The sequence below is a fragment of the Capricornis sumatraensis genome, chromosome 3 (genome assembly GCF_032405125.1).
Source record: "Capricornis sumatraensis isolate serow.1 chromosome 3, serow.2, whole genome shotgun sequence".
Lineage (NCBI taxonomy): Eukaryota > Metazoa > Chordata > Mammalia > Artiodactyla > Bovidae > Capricornis > Capricornis sumatraensis.
The window spans coordinates 103,955,367-103,972,865 of NC_091071.1; the positions used below are offsets into that span (position 1 = coordinate 103,955,367).

The following is a 17,499-nucleotide window of genomic DNA, read 5'->3' on the forward strand; positions in this document are numbered from 1 at the left end:
AAGCTGTTATTAAAGCTGTCTTTGTCAAATCATCCCTGGAGAAGGAAATGGCAACCCACTCCATGGGCTCTTCAACAGGGAATAAATCTACAACCGTCAACATTTTGGTCTCTTGAACACTTTATTTGTTATAAATACAAGTCCATACCACAAGATGGCACCTTCTTACTTTTCAACATCTACGATTACAAACATTCATCTTCATAAAATGGTTTCAGCTTTTTCATGTGTTGTTTTAGATATTATTGAAACCTTATAAAAGCAAGACTTGCTACAAATAGGATCGGTGTTAGATGTATATTAAATGAGGTCAGATAATTAAATTCAAAAAAAGAATTTATAAATATTCAGATAAGAAAATTGAAATTACAAAAGCAGAGTTTGTCATCATTAAACTGAATTAACAACTGTGTGTGGCTAATGCTATATCTACATGGTAAAGTTTTTGTTAAAATACAGTTTTAGTAATTAAATAATTTACCTCTTTTTTCCAATATAACCTCTGATTTCATTTGTACACCCTAACATTCAATACACATTTCACTCAAAACCACCTAGCTTTCATCTAGTCCAGCAACTACACACATTTCATTTGTTTTCAATAGATACAACCCATGAAGTACCATCATCCTCCTGGCTACAAAACAAAATACAGTTTGTAAAGGTAAAAACTCAGAATTTCTGAAATGGTAACCCATTCTCTCTGTGTTCATGAAAATAGGCAAGCCAACTTGAAACCAATGTAAATTCTAGAAAACTCAGTGTTGAAGTATGGGAAGAATAAGGACTTGCACTAATATAGTGCATAAGAATGCAATGTCAGACTGATCATTTACAGTAAAAGCCTTGGCCTCTCCGGATTGTCGTCATGCTGCTGAGGATAAAATTTACTTAAGTCTGTGGGAATTCCATCATGTTTTCTTCCTCCCATTTCCAAACAGGAAGAGAAGGGTTTTCAGGTCCCTTGGGAAAATCAAAAACATTAAACACTCACACCCACAAACAACTGGAAAGCAAAATGGCAGACCTAATAATTCTTGACTCCATGTCCAAATGAAGTTGAGGCAATATTACTTTTGCAGTATTTGTATTCTGCCCAGTATATCACACCATGAGATTCCTCAAAAAACTGAGAAGTCTGAGAGCTACAAAATAGAAAGCGGTTAAGGCAGTTGATGTCTACATTTGGATTTCTTTTTTCAGGTTACATGTCTAAGTCTCCATCGTAGGCTAAGGTCAGAGGCTTCTGTTGGGGAGGTGTGCTTTGATGTGGTTTTGGCTTCTTGCTGTAAAGGGAAAAGAATTCCTGAGATGAAGAAAGTTCACAGAGCTCTGTTTCATCTGCCAAAGAAAACTGTGAGGTACAGAAATCCAAGTGGTTAGACAAAAGACTGATTTCTCTGGACTGGCAGGTTCCTTTTTGGAATACTGGTATACTTTAACCCTTAAACCAGGAGAAGCCTTTTTTTCCCCAAAAATCTTAAAAATAGTTTAGTGGAAACAATGAACTTGGTAAAGGGCCACTTTCCTTTGTTTATATGCTGTAATGTGAGCATCTGCTGCTCACTAATTCGTAAGCTACCAAGACCTCCACAGCACAGATGTTTTAACATCATAAGTAGCTAGAACAGCCAGATTCTCTTGCTTTACTCTGCTGTTGCTTTTAAGTAAACACACTTCTGCTCGGGCTTGAAACCTGGCTGCCAAGTCACCAGAGTCTGTTAGGAGAATTTCACTGATGTTGTACCAGGCAAAACCATTCTCTTCTGGTCTCTGTGCTCCCTGAGTTTGACATCTTTGCCAGGTTAGAGAGGGCTGTTCTTGCTTCTCACACAGAGAGAAGCTGAAACTGAGTTACATTTCCCAAACTCTCAGTGATGTCCCAGATCTGGGGCAAACCATGCTTCCTTATGCCTTTTGATTCTCAGTGTGGGTGAATGTCAACTAATGAGTATTTACAGGTTAATTCCGCTACACACTGCCTTCCCCACCATCATTCTGTCTCCCTTCTGTCCTCAGTGTCTAGGCTTTGCCATGCCTTCAGAGCCCAGCTCTTTGGGTTGTCCTCACCAAGAGGGAGCCACCTCTGGCTTTGTCTCCAGATTTCTATACTATTTATTTTATTGCAGCATGTTATTAATTGGATGCACATATTAAGTGTCAAGCCTTGTGCTGAGTACTTTACATAAAACACCTCAGTAAATCCCAGGCCAAAAGTGAAAGAAGGAGGCACTGGATTATCATTACTACTTGACAGAGAAGGACTAGAGAGGTTATTACCTTCCTCAAGTCACTGAGTGGCAGAGCCTAGAATCCAAATGCCTCTAGTACACACAGGAAAAACTCTTTTAACCCTCAGTGCATTCTCCTTGTAGCCACATTATTAATTAGGCACTTGGTAGCAACAACTCTTTTGTCTTTACATATAATTAATTTTTAATACTTTGAGTGAATGTAAATTAAAAACAAACATTTTAATCTGTACAATTGAGCGGCATTTTGAGCATTATGTTGCAACATTGCATAATCATCACCCCAAAGGGAAACTTCCCACTAAGCAGTCTACACTTTGGAACAGGTAGCCTTTGGGACACTTTCTTTCCAAATACCATTCTTTAAGGCAGCTCTGAGAAATCAGCATTTGTCCAAAGGAGGAGACTAGTGTAATGCATTATATAAGGCTATATATTTTACAAAATGCAATGTATTGTAAAGGGGGTAATTAGGGACTGTTATGGACTCAATATTTGCATTACCCTTCCCTCAATCATATGTTGAAATCTTAACCCTTAATGTGATGGTATTTGGAGGTGGAAGATGGCCTTTGGAAGGTGATAAGGCATTCTCTACCCCTGGCAACCACCTGTCAACTTTCTGCCTCTGTAAATTTGCCTATTCTGGATATTTCCTATGGAATTATGCTCTATGTGTGGCTTTTTGTGTCTGGCTTCTTTTACTTAATGGCTAAAAAGTTGAGAATTGTATGATGCATGAATTTTACCACAAAAGAGACATGTTTGATAACTTTTTTTTTTTAATAGGGGGAATATCCTAGTTTAAAATACTGAGAGAAACTTTGTTCGAAGCAATTTATAGAGGTTAGAAGCAATTTATAGATGCTAGAAGCAATTTATAGATGTTGAAGAGGTGAATTAGAAATGATTTCTAAAAAGCCTACTGACAGGAACCAGAGATCCTACCGTGTCCACACCCGGCATACAGTGGGTGTCTGTGTATGACTGAGTGCTGGGCATGGGCTGCAGGCAAAAACATCCTCAACAGCGGAGAGGCAGAAATAAGCTTCAAAATTCACTGCAGAGGTATACTCACCCTAGGCCTGTTCCCCTTCTCAAAGAGCAGGGACTGCATAATTATCTGAATAACATCCAAATTTGTCTATATTAATATATATGTAGAATCCAGTGGCTCTAGTCACACTGCCAGGCTCCAGCTTGGGTCCAGAGCACACTAATCTGCATTTAAAGGGACTAAAAACTCACACAAATGAGAATTTACAACAAATTGGAAGTGACAGTTTGTCTATTATCTGCCCTAGGGATGATAGTAGAAGGTGTCCTAATGTCCAGAAGAATAAGAGGAATTTCATTTGGAATGACCATAGGGATCTTCTACCTCCTCCACCTCCTACTGTTTTAGGGGAAGAAAAGAGAGGGGCAAGAAATAAAGGTGTTTCCAGAGTTTCTGGCAATTCACTTTTTAAAAAATTTATTTTAATGAAATGTAATTGATTTACAATGTTGTTAACTTCTGCTGTACAGTGATTTAGTTATATGTATACATGTTCTTTTCCGTTTTCTTTTTCATTATAGTTTATTACCAGATAATATAATTCCCTGTGTTATACAGTCAGACCTTGTTGTTTGTCCATTCTCTATACAAGAGTTTACATTTGGCAATCCACTCTTTTTTTTTTTTTTTTTCAGGAATTGGCTTCTCTAAAAAAATTATTTCATTGGAGTATAGCTGATTTACAATGTTGTTAGTTTTTGCTGTTCAGCAAAGTAAATCAGTTATACACATACATATGTCCACACTTTGTCAGATTCTTTTCCCATATAGGTCATTACCAAGTATTGAGTAGAGTTCCCTGTGCTATACAGTGATCCTTGTTAGTTACCTAGGCTCAGGGGTAAAGAATCTGTCTGCCAGTGCAGGAGATTTGGGTTCGATCCCTGGGTCAGAAAGAACCCCTGGAGAAGGAATTGACAACCCACTCCAATATTCTTGCCTGGGAAATCCCATAGATAATCTAGAGGAACCTGACAGGCTATGGTCCATGAGGTTGCAAAAGAATCATACATGACTCAGTGACTAAATAACAAGTATGTGACTCCCAATCTCCCAATATATCCTGTCCCACCTGGTAACCATAGGTTGTTTTCTGTGTCTGTGAGTTTATTTCTGTTGGTAAGTTCATTTGTACCTTTTTTTTTTTTTCAGATTCCACATATAAGTGATCATAATATTTGTCATGATATTTGTCTTTGACTTACCTCACTCAGTATGACAACCTCTGGGTCTATCCATGTTGCTGCAAATGGCATTATTTTGTTCTAACTGGCATTTGTTAAGGGCTTCCCAGCAGCACTAGTAGTAAAGAACTTGCCTGGGAATTCCCATGGACAGAGGAGCCTGGTGAGCTACAATACACAGGGTCAAAAAGAGTTGGACATAACTGAAGCGACTTAGCACACACAAGCTACGTAGTAGAAATTGGGAAAACGAAGTCCTGGGGTGTGGCAAAGAAGGTTAGAGAGGGGTAGGTCTTTATGAAAAGACAACAGTATTGGTTACCAAAGGAGGTGGTGGTTAGAGATAAATTAGGAGATTGGGATTAATATATACATACTACTATTCATATATACTATTATTATATATGAAATAGGTAAACAACAAGGACCTACATTATAGCACGGGAACTCTACTCAGTATTCTGTAATAACCTGTAATAGAAAATAATTTAAAAAGGAACACACACACACACATACACACACACACACACACACACACACACACACACACACACACAGAAATGGCAACTTACTCCAGTATTCTTGCCTGGAAAATTCCATGGACAGGGAGCCTGGCAGCTATAGTCCATGGGGTCACAAAGAGTCAAACATAACGACTGAGCTTCTGCGCGCGCACACACACACATATATAAAATGGAATCACTTTTCTGTACACTTGAAACTAACACAACATTGTAAAGTATGCTTCAATAAAAATAAAATCCCTGTACCCCTCCTACCAAAGAGACAACAATATTGCCTAGGAGACATCTATACTTGGTCAGCCTCTAGGAGCTGTGCCTAGAAAATTAAGCTCAAATATTACTTGAATTTTTACACCAGTTTACAGGTATGGAATTGTGAACATTGTGCTCACCTCTAGAAAAAAAAAAAAAAAAGAGTGGGCTCCTAGTGTGTAGGCTTGGGATTTTTGTGGTGTGTGTTGGGATAGTTGTGATAAAGGCTTTATTTCATGATGTGTCTCTTCATACCATGTAAGCTCTCAACTGATGTATTAAAATCACAGCTATGAATGTGTGAGGGGCTTCCCTTGTGGCTCAGCCGATAAAGAATTTGCCTGCAATGTAGGAGACCTGGGTTTGATCCCTGGATTGGGAAGATCCCCTGGAGAAGGGAAAGGCTACCCACTCCAATATTATGGCCTGGAGAATTCCATGGACTATATAGGCCATGGGGTCCCAAAGAGTCAGACATGACTGAGTGACTTTCACACTCATGAATTTGTGAGATCTGAGAACTTTTAGAGAGTTTAAAAGTTAGCAACCACTGAATAATGTGGTAATGCTGCTGAGAAGCTGTGGCTTTAGAGCTTCCTGGCTGGTTAAAAAGAACCCTAAGAGAAAGATCTGAGTAGGGGCCTGCCTTCTGCAAAGTCAGCAAATAGGAAACTTTTCTTCAGAAGCCCCTGCTCCCTTTCCTTTCTTCCTTCCTGATCTTTATTAGGAAATTCATTTAGAAATTGTTTTTAAATTATTTTTCTCTCTTCAACTCTGCTATCAGGTAAGGTATGACCACCTCACTCACACTAAATCAGGACCCATAAATGCCTGGCCCATGGGCCGCCACCACCCCCAGGCATCCTGTGCCCGCAGTGGCCATCTCCCATCCATCACACACTTCTTTCCTGTTGAGCCCAGGAATAGCCTCATAATTCTTCCTAATGCAGCACTCTTGACAGCCACTACCACTTTGAGAGTTTGCACAAGGGAGAAAACCATTATGCAGCTCTGGCTGTAAGAGATCATTGACTGACACGTTTTAAAGTCACCTTTTCCATGATCATTTGCATTTTAGCAAAGGATAAACCCATTAGACCAGAAAAGTGAGTTCATTATGAAAAGACAGGTAAGTGCTGGCACTTCTCACCTCCCTTGATTTCAAGCCACAGGCCCCAGACCAGCACTAACAGTCAGCCACTCATGAGTGCTGAGCCTCAGAGGTGGCAGCATCACCTTCAAACTTGAGAGCCCAGCATTGTGCTGAGCAAGGGAGAATAGATGTGGTTCTCCAAGTAACTTCCAGGCACTATGTCTAGATTAACTAAAAGCTCACCCAATGGTCGTCCCCACTAAATGACCTCATGGATCTTTATTGCCAGGGGAGCTAGGGCATCAGTAATATTTCAAGAAACCCAAATGTTTATGGCAGACATACAAAGGATCATATCTAAACAAAGCAGTCCTTGAGAAGACTATTTTTCTCTATTTTCTAAAAAACATTTCCAAATGTTATTATAAATTGCTTTCATCTAAAGTATACACCTAACACCTGGCATGTTATAGCAGCTCTCTTGTTCTAAGTAAGTTTTTTATTTTGGAGGAGAAAATATAAAATCTCCAAAACTGTCATCTTCTAACTCTTCTGCAAGATATTTAATAGAAATAGATGCTGTGAAAACCTATTTGGATTCTTTAGGCAGCTCATATGTAACCATAAGTGTTTTGATATCACTAAGTCTGTTCCCAGGTCTATAACTTACTTTACTTGGGAAATGAAGATTCACTGAAAAATGGAAAAGGTGTAGACATTAAATTGAGTCTAAAGAGTTTTCAGGATTACTCAAGGACAAGAAATTACAGGGACTGGAAGTCCAGTGGAAAGGGGTTAAGACATTTGGGGGTTAAGACAAATCTGAAGCTGATTTTACCAGGCTGATAGCCTTACATAAGTTATTGAACTTTTCTGAGTATGACTTACTCCCTCTTTAAAATAAAGATGATATTAACAACACTTTATTGGATTATTGGAAAGACCGAATAAGGCAACCTACATAAAGCACTTTGACATACGCGAATATTAGATTTTTTTCTTGACCTTTAAAGATCATGGGCAATAGATTTTTTTTAGCTTATCCACTCATTGATTCATTCACTTATTTAATAAATGTTTGTGAAACTTGTACTCTAAAAAATAAGTCATTATACCTCTTCTCCCCCACCCCCAAGTACTTATGGTTTGGTAGATGGTAGAAGATGTTTATACAAGTAACTACAATGCCAGCATGGAGTAAATGCCACAGGGCTGGCGGCTTATACAAGTTATTCCAGGCTGTTTCATAAGGACAAGTTGGCATTTAAATTTTTATTGAGAAGAACTGTTAGAATGCCAATAACTTATGAGAATTAATTCTAGAAGAATGACCTGTAAGGAGTAAACCATGCAATCAGAAGCTTTCTCGTGAAATAAGATATACCATACCACTATGTACCCTAATGTAAGGTAATGTCTCCCAAAGCACTATCCTTCAGAAAGAAGTTGTAGCCTTATATTCAACTCCTATAAATATTATGAAAGATTACAATATAAAAAGTATTTTTAATGGAGATCATAAATATATATGAGCAGTACAAATAAAATGACAAATTTCCCTAATATATGCTAATAGATGCTTGCATTTTGAGATAAAACCTCTGAGATAGCAACACAAACAGATTGAAAGAAGTGTTGTATCTCAACCAACTTGGATGGACATGAGTATAGTAAAGTGGAAATGTTGACTTTGATGTAGAATAAGATTTTAAATTATTCCATGATAAAGCAACAATTTTAATACATCTACGCCTATGCAACACACTGGGGCATAGAGAAATAGTAGAAAATGAAGTTGAAAGAGTTGTTTGGGCTCAAATAGTGGAAGGCTTTAATTGACTTGCAAGGCAGCCAGAACGTGACTTTCATGTTGCTGTCAATGGGAAGCCACTGCTGGCATTTGAGGAGGAAAGGGGCTGATCACTTAACTAAGTTTTAAGAAGGCTAATCTGGCTATAGACAGTTGAAAGGAGGATTTGTAGAGCTTCCAAATATGGAGCTAACTGCTACTTTCAATGGGGTATTATTAATACTGAGGATACTGAGGATGAAAAAAATAGATATACTATATACATAAGTATCTATATAATTTGGTCACAAACAGTAGGGGATGATTCCCTTGACCTTTTACATTAAAAATTCTCCTCTAGAAAATTATGTTTGTCATCACAATTCAGTGAGGTACCTATAATCAATCCCCAGAGCCTAGAAAGGGCTACAATAAGTATTTATTGTAGAAGGAATGGATTAAGGGTAACATACTTTTAAGTTGAAAGAAAGGGAGAAATGTAAAAGGGCAGAATTTATGACTTTTAATTAAATTTTAATTTTTAATCTTTTAGATATTCAAGGAAGAAGGAACCATGGAATCTGGAATTGGGGATGTGACTATGAAGTAGAATACATCTCAGCTTTCACAGACTAATAGACTAGCTGATTATCTTACACTGTACTGGGCCATTGTTTTGAGAGCAGTTTCTCATCTATCAAGCCTTTATGTTCTTTGTTTCAATTTGAGACCTTTTCCTCATCTTTTCTAGTGGTGAATGCTTCCTATCACTCTCAAGCTCATATAAAGTTTTCCACTTCACATTTGTTCATTAAGACAGGATCCAGACAATATAAAATTAATCAATTCAAACATAATTGGTCAAATCATTTGATTTTAAGGTAAATGACTAACTGAAGGTGTTACTTTTTTATTGCAACACTGAGGAAGTATTAGCTGGATTGCAATCCAACTTCTAGAAATTCAATCTCAATCACTATAGGTGGCAGAAAGAATTAAAGTCACTTGATTTTCTTCACTAACTTTCACTGACCAAGAGCAAGAACTTAAAAACCTGTGTAACCTTGGAAGTACGAGCTAAAATACAAAGACTGGATTTGAATTGAGATTAAAAACTTGGGCAAAAATTCTCAAGGAAACAGTTTGAGATAGATGATGAATATAAATATCTCGATTTAGAGAAAAAAGCAAAGTAACACTTTGATCTTATGAAAATTTTAAAAAAAACCTTTGAAAAATTTCAGGAAGCTTATAAAATATTCTCAACACACTTACAAATATTCAAAGGTATTTACTTCTGTCTGGTTTCAAGATCAGCTCATCAAATAAAATATATTCTATAGAATAAACTAATCATCATTTTGTGAGAATAATATACTTTAGGAACTAGTCACTTACAAAAAACAGGGTTCCTGGAATGGACAATCACATTTTCTTTTATGGCTGGTCACTGTAGATAAACACCTGGCTCTACTATCCAAAATGTACCCATAGGTTTTTTGAACCAACTGGTCAACTTAACATACTTGGTAAAAATAGGTCAGTTTGAGAAGAAAATTTAAGAACTAGAATTTTCTCAGCCTTTCCTGCTATTAGAGTTACCTGGGGCTCTTTTAGTTACTCCTGCATGTGGTGAAGTTGTCTGGATGCTTAAATCAGAATCTCTGGAGCTAGAGATACCAGAAAGGAAATTTTTTAAAAAGTACCTTGTAAAATCTCACCTCCCCTAAAATAAAATACTGAGGAATAAACCTGACCAAGAAGGTGAAATAAACCCACAAACCTATGGTCAATTCATCTTTGACAAAGAAGGCAAGAATGTACAATGAAAAAAAAAAAAGTCTGTTCAGCAAGGGGTGCTGGGATAGCTGGACATATGCATGTAAATCAATGAAGTTAGAACACATCCTGTCACCATACACAAAAATAAACTCAAGATGGTTTAAAGACTTAAGACATTACATCATAAAACTCCTAGAATAGAGCATAGGCAAAACATTCTCTGATATAATGTGTACTGATATTTTCTTAGGTCAGTCTCCCAAGGCAATAGAAATAAAAATAAGGTCAGTCTCCCAAGGCAATAGAAATAAAAACAAAGATAAACAACTTGGGTCTAATCAAACTTATGAGCTTTTTGCACAGTAAAGGAAACCATAAACAAAATGAAAAGACAACCTACAAGTGAGAGAATATATTTGCAAATCATGTGACTGACAAGGGCTTGATTTCCAGAATGTACAAACAACATATACAACTCAATAATAAGAAAACAGCCCAATTTAAAAAAAATGGGCAGAAGACTTAAGTAGCCACTTCTCCAAAGACATACAGATGGCCAATAGGCACATGAAAAGATGCTCAACATCACTATTTATTAGAAAAGTGCAAATCAAAACCACAATGAGATACCACCTCACACCAGTCAGAATGGCCATCATTAAATACTCTACAGATAACAGATGGTGGAGAGAGCATGGAGAAAAAGAAACCCTCCTATACTGTTAGTGGGAATTTATTGAATAAGTTGGGGAAGCCACTGTGTGAAACAGTATGGAAATTCCTCAGAAAACTAAAAATAGAAATATCAAATGATCCAACCATCCCAATCCTGGCCATACATCCATACAAAACCTTAAAAAAATACATGCACCCCTATATTCATAGCACCACTATTCACTATTGCCAAGACATGGAAAAAATTTGTATGTCCATTGACAAATGAATGGATAAAGAAAATTATTTTATAAATATGCAATGGAATAGTACTCAGCCATAAAAAAGAATGAAATAATGCCATTTGCAGCAACATGGATGGACCTAGACATTAACACACTAAGTGAAGTAAGTCAGAGAAAGAAAAAAATATCCTATGATATCACTATATGTGAAATCTAAAATATATGAGTGAAACTGTCTATGAAACAGAAACAGAGTCACGGAGATATAGAATAGGTGTGTGGTTGCCAAGTGGGAGGGCGGTAGTAGTTGTAAGCTTTTATCTAGAATGGATAAACAACAAGGTCCTACTATATACAGCACAGAGAACTATTTTCTATATCCTGTCCTCATAATGGAAAATGAAAAAGAACGTGTGTGTATACATATGTGCATGTTGAGCTGCTTCAGTCGTGTCCGACTCTTTGCAACCCTATGCACTATAGCCTGCCAGGCTTCTCCGTCCATGGGATTCTCCAAGGCAAGAATACTGGAATGGGTTGTCATTTCCCTCTCCAGGGTGTGTATATGTATATGTGTGTGTGTATATGTATGTGTGTGTAACCTGAATCACTATGTCTAACAGCAGAAATTAACACAACTTTGTAAATCAACTGCTGCTGCTAAGTCGCTTCAGTCATGTCTGACTCTGTGCGACCCCATAGACTTAATTAAAAAAAAAAAAAGGTGGTTGTGGTTGTCTTGGTACTCAGGAAATTCCACTGTGTTAAAACGGTACTGATCTAAATCAAAATTGTAAAATGGGAAAGCCCTGATTAATGATTTGCCTTGTATACCTGTGATATTATATGAAAGCCAAATACAAAAATGTTATCAAATGAGGACAATAAACATAATACTCTCCCACTTCAACTATTTAGCAATTCTAACATTGGTGATTATTTGTGAGTTTAAGGGTTCTGTTATAATGACCAGATTTCAACATAAGTTTTCTTTTAGTATAATATGCCACCAATGAAAATATAGAGTATAAACTTTTTACTAGTACTTACCAAACAAGGTAGGAAGTAAATACTAGGAAAATCATGATAAGAAAACCACCACCTGAAACGCCATAAACCCAAATTTTCACTCGGCCATCTGTTTAAAATAAGAAATAACAGGCTTAGCATACAAAAGCTTTTATTTCTCATTTAATTAGTGTATTATGTATTTCTCATCTGAATTCTGAAATTGCATAAGTTAGAAGCATATGTGAAAATACTTATATGTGACAGCTATCAAATGTCCAAAAAATAGGTGAAAATATTAAATGTAGGTTATCAACTTTTTCACAATACCAAAGACCAGTGCCACTAATCAGTACTTCATAAAATCTAACAACTGGTAGGATATTTTGAATTTATTTTCATTTATATATACTTCTAATACAAAAGTATTACAAAACATATCCACATGTAGAAGTATATATTATTTTGGATTTAATATCTGCAAGAGGTTAAAAAGAAAAGAACCAAATAGTCTGATCAATTTTGTGATTTTAACTATATGACACACACCTTGACTGTATGTATGGTGTATGTATGTATAAATTTGAGTCGTTTCTGGAAAACACATGGTTTTTGCTATGTTTTAAGTGAGCACACAGTTAACTAAACTTAGAATTGAACTGATAATAGCAATGCCTTAGCATTCCAAAAGGAATTATGTTCCTTTCTGAAAGATGTACACACAAAGGTTCATTATACTGCACTGAATGTAATTAACTGTAGGTCCAAAAAAACACATCAGAATCTTATTCTAAAGACCTTCATGGGATTTAAAAAAAAATCTATTGTAAACATTTGTTTGAAAGAAAGTCAAAAAAAAATAAAAAAAAAAGAAAGAAAGTCACTATTACTTTCAATTATATTGTGACTATCTATTACAGTTTTTGCTTACAAGACACTTTCAAGCCTCAATCGGGTTTTAGAATGAGTTTTCAATGTAGTAATGACCCTTTTTATGGTCATAAAACTTTTAACAAAGCTTTGATTTTGATCTCTTTGAAACACTAATGATGTGATCCCCTATTCTGAATTTTTTACATTGACAATTAAAAAAAGTCTTCCCTGAGTGAGAATGCGCCTTTCATCTTATTACCCCTAAACCTCATAGAGCTGAAGTATTGTAAGATCCAGTGCTTTTAAATCCCTATTGCAGAGGTATGTGATCTGGGTGACTTTTAAATCATGTTACTTAAAGAAGAATTAACATAGCTGTTTATAAGAAGCTAATGTTATATAGAACAGAGGGCTTAGCTCAGTTCTCTGTAATGACCTGAATAGATGTGATGAGGAGGGAAGTCCAAGAAAGAGGGGATATATGCGTGCATGTGATTGATTCATTTCATTGTACAGCAGAAACTAACATAACACTGTAAAGCATTTATACTACAATAAAAAATAATTTTTAAAAAAGATCTGTAGTGGAAAATTAGTTTTCCTGCCAATCTCTGAGCTCCGTTCCCAGGTGCTACCACTGTTACCAATTTATGAACCACCTCATAGTTTTCTCCACAAATGCAAACAGCTGAGTCTATACACAACATACATGCACTTTTTAAAAAAGACACAAATGGTCCTTATCATTCACTTTGGTACTACTTTTCCACCTAACAATACATAATAAAAACGTTTCCATGCTAGTTCACAAAGGCAGGTCCATCTCATCCTTTTAATACCCCTAAGAGACATTACACAGTTGTATCATATTTTTGTTTTTTTGTTATTCTGTTTGTAGATATTTATGTTATTTCCATTCATTTGCTATATAGTAAGCAATCGTATAATGAATATCATTTACATACTTCTCTTAGTATATGTGTATATATTTGTATGATTAATTCCTAGGAGGAAAATTTTAGATCAAAATGTATGATAGGTTTTGCCTAATTGTCTTCCTGAGAGGTTGCTCAAATTTTCAACCCCATTATGAGAATCTATTGAAAGTTATAAACTTTTTCCCAGACTAAATATATATTTTACATATATGTTTATATACATGCATACATACACAATTGTATATATGAGTATACATATATGTATGTGTCTGTGTTTATGCATATATGTATACACACAAGTATAGTCACATACATGGTATTGATGCTTCAGTTAGATCTCCAAAGTTTAAGGACCTCATTTGTGGATTTGAAAACTCATTTTCTTGGAAGCAGTGAGTGAGACTGGCTGCATTTCATAGCATGCTTCCCTCAACGTTAAGTCTGTTTCTCTAAATTAGCTAAACATCACAGAATGAATATGATTTTTAATATCTACAGCATGCCCAGACGTACTTGGGAACCAAACATTAAGATATTGTGGTAATCCTTATAAGCTAGTCACAGAACGTCTTGTTTCTTCCACTAGATCGAGGGTCCTTTGTGCCTGTGCTCTAGTTTTGCTTCGTTTAAGCATGTCATTAGGGCACTTCGGTATGACCAAGGCTTAGGGTCTGGGCGGAAAGTTCCCAAGGTATATTTTGTCTGAGCTTCATGTGTGTCTTCCCTCTCAAGGTTCCTTCCATCAGCCATGCTATCTCCCTCAGTCATTCACAGCACTTTGTTTTCTTGAAGAGGTATGTACCTTAGGCACAGAGAATTTTGCTTTCATATTTTTGTCCAATTCTTAAAAAGGGAAGTAGAGGCCAGTGCTGTGTAAGGATCTTATTGGCTTGCCTTTCATACCTTTCTGTCACTTACTGGTCTGTGACCTTGGTCAAATTAGTACGCATTGCCAGTTTCAGAATCCTAATCTCTACAGTGGGGATAACAACATCTCATTATGTTGCAAGAATGTAATGAGATGAGTCTTGTAATACAACCAGCATGGAATCATAGGGTACAGAGAAATTATCTAACACTGTTCATTTGTATCCTTAATCTCCACTAAGTTTTGAGTCCTGTAGTCCTGACACTGTGCTAATACTCATGAAAATCCTGCAGGACAGATGCCTAGATTGATTCATAGATGAGGAAACAGTTCCAGAGAGGTAAAGAAATTACATGCAATCACAAAGGAAGTACCTCTGATCCTTGATACCCATAAGGTCTCTTGGCCTCTGAAATTGATGCTGTTTTACTATATCACTAGTGTTTCTCAAACCAGATAGAGTACCTGGAATTTCCCTACATAACTCCATGTTCCCGAGAATCTATTCCTTTTCTTGTTTTTCAATTATATATAAAAGTTCACAGTTTTTATTATAAAGTCTTTGGCAAAGATAATTTACAATTCAAACATTTTCAAAGATTAATATTTTGGTTCCTTAACTCAGACTGGGGTTGGGGTTGACAGACTTATTCTCAACCACCCATGAGAATGTTTTACACTACATGGCACTCAAATGTGAGAAACCTTGAACAAGACCATATTGCCTTTTCTATCCTTTCTTCCCTTCATGCTTTCCATCATGAGCAGTGGTCACAATATGAACCCAAATCCCCCAAGAGAAAATTTACATTTCTTACTCATAACTGATATGTACCTGGATCAAGGGGTTGGAAAGACCAACCTTTAAAAATATCATGTATTTTTGAATTTACAGGTCTGTTTTTCCCAGCAAGGTTTTTCACATCAGCTTTTTTATCCTCTGAGCCTGGTACCTTCATGCAGTAATCCAGGAGACCATTTGATCTCATGATCTCTGTATAGCCTTTCTCACAACCACAGACGCCACCCTACAGCATGAAAAATACATTTATGGTTACACAGTGAGTTGTACAGATGAAAAAATAACACCTTAATTGTTGGAACTGCTTGATAGTTGCATGATATGTCATGGAAATTTAGGGTTTTTCAGCACAAGACTTGTCAAAGAAATGAAAATTCAATAAATAGTTGATCTTTCTGATTTCCAAAGTCAACACTTCAATAAATCATCAGTTCTTTCTAGTGGTTGATCATTCTTACACCGTCAAAATTGAAAGCATAGTTTTTTTGTCAATAAAGTATATAAACTACATCCTTTTCTCTCTTATAGAGGTGTGTAAAGAAAGAGTTAATTAAACATTTACTTTGGTTCTTCCCCCAGCTATTTCAGATTCCTGCCTGCTCACGCCAGTCTGTCCCTAACATTGAGAAGCAAAGCAACAGAAATTATGTGCATATCTTCTCTGAGTTTTGAGTTCTTTGAGGTCTTTTTCTGCCTCTATCATCTTCTATCATTGATCACGAACTAGACTGAACTGGCTCTCCACTCGTGGGCTTAGTTCTGTACTCAGAGAAGACAGTCCAAGGCTGTGAAGGGGGGAAAAAAAAACTTCACCGAAGACACATTGTCCACAAGAGGGAGGAAAGACAGAGAGAGAGATACCGTGAAGTAACCTGAGTGTCACACCACATCATCACATTCCTAGTTGGCAACATGACAATGGGTCTTTCATATTTGTCTGTGGATACCTGGTAATTTTCATGCACAATAAGCCTTTCGAAGAAACTAATAATGACACAGTGTAATGGACAAAGATTTTCTATCTGTCTCTGGAAGTGAAACTGAAATAACTGCTCTTCCTTCCTCCAGGAAACATAAAGGCAATAGCGGAGAATAGAAAATAAGCATGAGATTATGAATCTCTATGACTATGCTGTTAGGATTCCTTACATAAAATTATGTCTGGTATTTTCTCAACATACCTTAGCCTTAAATGGTAATGCATATCAATCTTTATGCATCAGCCATATTTACTTACTGGCTCCAAATAGGGGAAGGAGTACGTCAAGGCTGTATATTGTCACCTGCTTATTTAACTTATATGCAGAGTATATCATGAGAAACTCTGGGCTATATGAAGCACAAGCTGGAATCAGGATTGCCAGGAAAAATATCAAGAACCTCAGATATGCAGATGACCCCACTGTTATGGCAGAAAGCAAAGAAGAACTAAAGAGCCTATGGTGAAGGTGAAAGAGGAGAGTGAAAAAGTTGGCTTAAAGCTCAACATTCAAAAAATGAAGATCATGGCTTCTGGTCCCATTACTTCATGGCAAATAGATGGGGAAGCAGAGGAAACTGATGGACTTTATTTTTTGGGGCTTCGAAATCACTGCAGATGGTGACTGTAGGCATGATATTAAAAGATGCTTACTCCTTGGAAGAAAAGTTATGACCAACCTAGACAGCATATTAAAAAGCAGAGACATGACTTTGCCAACAAAGGTCTGTCTAGTCAAAGCTATGGTTCTTCCAGTAGTCATGTATGGATATGAGAGTTGGACCATAAAGAAAGCTGAGCACCGAATAATTGATACTTTGATCTGTGGTATTGGAGGAGATTCTTGAGAGTCCCTTGGACTGCAGGGAGATCCAACCAGTCTGTCCAAAAGGAAATCATCCTGAATATTCATTGGAAGAACTGATGCTGAAGCTGAAACTCCAATATTTTGGCCACCTGATGTGAAGAACTGACTCATTTGAAAAGACCCTGACGCTGGGAAAGATTGAAGACAGGAGAGGAAGGGGACGACAGAGGATAAAATGGTTGGATGGCATCACTGACTCAATGGACATGAGTTTGAGTAAACTCCGGGAGTTGGTAATGGACAGGGAGGCCTGGCCTGCTACAGTCCATGGGGTCACAGAGTTGGACATGACTGAGTGACTGAACTATTTACTTAGGTTATCACTTGTTGA

General features: G+C 36.8%; 1 protein-coding gene across 1 annotated transcript in view; it reads right to left on the reverse strand.

The window, feature by feature from the left end:
- Positions 1-1,204: 1,204 nt before the first annotated feature.
- THSD7B (thrombospondin type 1 domain containing 7B) overlaps positions 1,205-17,499 on the reverse strand; it is a 910,123-nt gene continuing 893,828 nt past the window's right edge. The window contains exons 25-27 of the mRNA XM_068968986.1: positions 15,355-15,547; positions 11,883-11,970; positions 1,205-1,286 (exon numbers count right to left, since the gene is read on the reverse strand). Coding sequence (XP_068825087.1) covers positions 1,205-1,286; positions 11,883-11,970; positions 15,355-15,547 — 363 coding nt within the window. The remainder of the gene's footprint in view (positions 1,287-11,882; positions 11,971-15,354; positions 15,548-17,499) is intronic.